The following is a 3,666-nucleotide window of genomic DNA, read 5'->3' as shown; positions in this document are numbered from 1 at the left end:
AGAGAGGGGGGGGCGCATAGCACCGCGTCGCCCGCGCCGCGCCGGGCCGCGGTCAGCGGGGTATCGCTGCTGCTCCCGCTCCTGCGGTGCGGACGGACCCACCTACCCACCTCCACGTCCATGGCGTCCTCTTCGTCCTCCGCTGCTGCTGTTGCTGCTGCTGTTGCTGCTGCTGTTGCTGCTGCTGCGCTGCTGAAGCTGTGGCCAGTGGACATTTCTCAATCGCAGCCGCCCCGCCCCGCGCACGGCGACCGATCCACACGGGCTGACCCGGCTGACCGGTCACCTCTCCGCGCCGCCGCCCGCGCCGGGTTGGAGAAGAGCAGCAGCCTCCACCAAACTGGTGGAGCACCGCCGTGGTGGGCCTCGCATTGGTGAGCAGTCTAGCCGTGGTGAGGCTCGCATTGGTGAGCAGTCTAGCCGTGGTGAGGCTCGCATTGGTGAGCAGTCTAGCCGTGGTGAGCCTCGCATTGGTGAGCAGTCTCGCCGTGGTCACCATGGTATGAGCCTCGCCGGTGATGAGCCTAACCGTGATGAGCCTCGCTGTGAGCCTCGCCCCGAGAGAGGGTGCGCGAAAGGTGCTACGGATTCGCAGGCGCGCGGGGGAAGCCGATGATGGGTTCAGTTCATCCTGCAAAACCGCAATCAGTCGATATATGGAGACATCGATAGACACGCGTTACCATCTGCCTCCGCAGCCATGGCTGTCTGTCCTCTGGTAAAACAAGTGTGCAATATTTGCACACCAAACGTGTGCAAGTTGTGATTTTGCACATCACATGGTGTTTAACTCAAGTTGCACACTTGCGTGGTGTGCAAATTTTCGACGTTTTGTAAACGTTTAAATTCTGCACACTTGGGCACACACAGTTCTATGCTGTCAATAGGGAACCATACGGTGTGCAGCTGCTATACGTTTCGGAAGTGTCGAAAGTTTAAACACCAATTGACGTATAACATAGTTAGACACCACAAAGTGTCGAGAAAATGCACACTTGAACTTAAACGTCAATTGACGTGCAAAATTAAACACTTGTTTTACCAGTGTCTACCCGCACAGGAGAATGGCGCCCTGCGTCATTATCGTCAGAATCGTATAGACGGAGCGACGAGCGTCAATTCGGAGTTTTCAGTGTATAGGGACGACCGAGCGAGCAGCGACGAGCGAAAAGTGCAAGACTAGCGGAATGCAGAGACACGACCGGCGGGCGGCCATGCGCCTCGAGCGGACAGTCGCGGCTTTGCAGCCTGGTTGGGCAGACATACAAAAGTGTGGCAAGTCTGGAGCGGTCAGTACGTGGAAGGAGATACAGAAAGTCGGAAGTCAGGTACGTACGTTTCACACTCACACTACAGAGTGACTATAGTCTTATAGGTGATGTGATTTAACGAGTGAAAAAACTAGCTTGTAATCCAGAATAGCGATCAATTTGTGAACACATTCGTAACTCTAATAGTACTAAAAATGTGTCGTAAATTTAGTGTGAAATATGAAATAACAACTTTTTCGACCGTATATAACCGAAGCAAATACCAGGTGGCTGATTCACGCCGCGCACTTCTGTGGTTGTGCTGTACCGCATGCACGAGTGCGGGCGGGCTTGCCTATCGCCCCTGTCCACGGCGCCTTACGAGCCGAGCGAGTAGGCAACCCGCACGCACGTGCATGCGGTACAGCACAACCACAGAAGTGCGCGGCGTGAATCAGCCGCCTGGTACATTTATCAAGCGAGTCCACAATATGATTTGTCTGAGATAGAGTTTTACTTCTAATTTTCAGGTACGATAGAGTCAGGTGGAAGAAAAGCCCACTACAACAGTGAGAAGACACTCACAAATATCCAGTATTAATACTACAATTAAAATCAAGATGAATGGCCACTTAAAGCCATTCGAGTGCACCGAATGTCAAAAGAAGTTCAGTACATCTTCCGGGTTGCGTGTTCATATACGAACCCATACAGGAGAAAAGCCGTTCGAGTGCACCGAATGCCAAAAGAAATTCCCTTCATCTTCCAAGTTGTGGGTTCATATACGAACCCATACAGGAGAAAAGCCATTTGAGTGCGCCGTGTGTCAAAAGAAGTTCCGTACATCTTCCAATCTTCGGGAACATCTACGAAACCATACAGGAGAAAAGCCATTTGAATGCACCGTATGTCAAAAGAAGTTCCGTACATCTTCCGATCTCCGGGCACATCAACGAACCCATACTGGGGAAAAGCCTTTTGAGTGCACCGAATGCCAAAAGAAGTTCAGCACATCTTCCGGGTTGCGGGTTCATGTACGAACCCATACAGGAGAAAAGCAGTTCGAGTGCACCGTATGCGAAAATAAGTTCTGCTTATCCGCCTCCGCTTTTGAGTGCACCGAATGCCAAAAGAAGTTCAGCACATCTTCCGGGTTGCGGGTTCATGTACGAACCCATACAGGAGAAAAGCAGTTCGAGTGCACCGTATGCGAAAATAAGTTCTGCTTATCCGCCTCCGACTTGCGGATTCATCTACGGATTCATACGGAAGAAAAGCCGTTTGAATGCACCGAATGCCAAAAGAAGTTTCGGACATCTTCCAGGTTGTGGGTTCATGTACGAACCCATACAGGAGAAAAGCCATTTGAATGCACCGTGTGTCAAAAGAAGTTAAGCACATCCTCCGAAGCCATTTGAATGCACCGTGTGTCAAAAGAAGTTAAGCACATCCTCCGATTTGCGGATTCATCTACGAATTCATACAGGAGAAAAGCCGTTTGAATGCACCGTGTGCCGAAAGAAATTCGGCTCATTTTTCCGTCTCCGGGAACATCTACGAACCCATACTGGGGAAAAGCCTTTCGAGTGCACCGAATGTCAAAAGAAGTTACGTACATCTTCCAATCTCCGGGCCCATCTACGAATCCATACGACATGAAACTTATTCGTACATCAAGCAGTCTTCATTGCCATTTTCCGACTCACAGCGATGTGTAATAATTAGAGTGTCGCATGTGCCACAAGAAACTCTCTACATCGGCCGCTCTATTAGAGCGTATACGGAATCATTTTTAAACGCTCGCGTGCCATTCCAATCTCAGTGCCCCGCGTGCCGAATTAAACTCCCTACTTCTTGCGGTCCGCTGGCACATCTACCGTCCTGTACGGAAGAAAGGCCATTTGAGTGTACCACGTGTCGGGAGAAATTTTCTCACTCTTGCACGTGTAAAAGAAGTTTCTTGTATTTCAAGACCCTGCCTTTGGATATTATCGGGAACGTTTATTACATCTCAGGCCAAGTCTTGAAATACCGTGTGCTATTTGTGTAAACCTATTCAACAAATGCACGTGGACGAGAAAATCGACTGCACCGTTGTTGCGGGCCGCACAAAAAATCCACTGCTTAACTCACAGCTGTATCAATTGTTTGGGACTTGAGAACTGTTACTCTAGTTATTAAAGCAATAAAATGGCACTTCGTTTATAATTTTGTTCTTTTTATAAAAAAACAGGTGTTATTTATTTGTTGTGTATTTTCACATGAGCAGAAAAGACGGAGGGCTGGTGCGGAAGGGTTGTTGTTGAACAGAACATTGCGACGATAAGTTGAGACGGACGTGCTATTATTGAGCAGAGGATTGCGAGCGCGCGGAGGCTATAAGTCACTAGACGACTCGCGATCACTCCTGAGGGGG

General features: G+C 49.7%; 1 protein-coding gene across 1 annotated transcript; it reads left to right on the top strand.

Moving 5' to 3' along the window:
- The first annotated feature begins 700 nt into the window (after positions 1-700).
- On the top strand, positions 701-2,668 carry LOC113206799 (oocyte zinc finger protein XlCOF6-like). Its single transcript, XM_052270502.1, has 2 exons — positions 701-718; positions 1,790-2,668. Exons 1-2 carry the CDS (start codon positions 701-703, stop codon positions 2,666-2,668), a joined length of 897 nt encoding a protein of 298 aa, XP_052126462.1.
- Positions 2,669-3,666: the final 998 nt, after the last annotated feature.

The sequence above is a fragment of the Frankliniella occidentalis genome, unplaced genomic scaffold, assembly GCF_000697945.3.
Source record: "Frankliniella occidentalis isolate FOCC.00 unplaced genomic scaffold, Focc_3.1 Scaffold125, whole genome shotgun sequence".
NCBI classification, from domain to species: Eukaryota; Metazoa; Arthropoda; class Insecta; order Thysanoptera; family Thripidae; genus Frankliniella; species Frankliniella occidentalis.
Note: the sequence above shows the minus strand (reverse complement) of the source record. Positions and strands in the feature narration are given on the sequence as shown.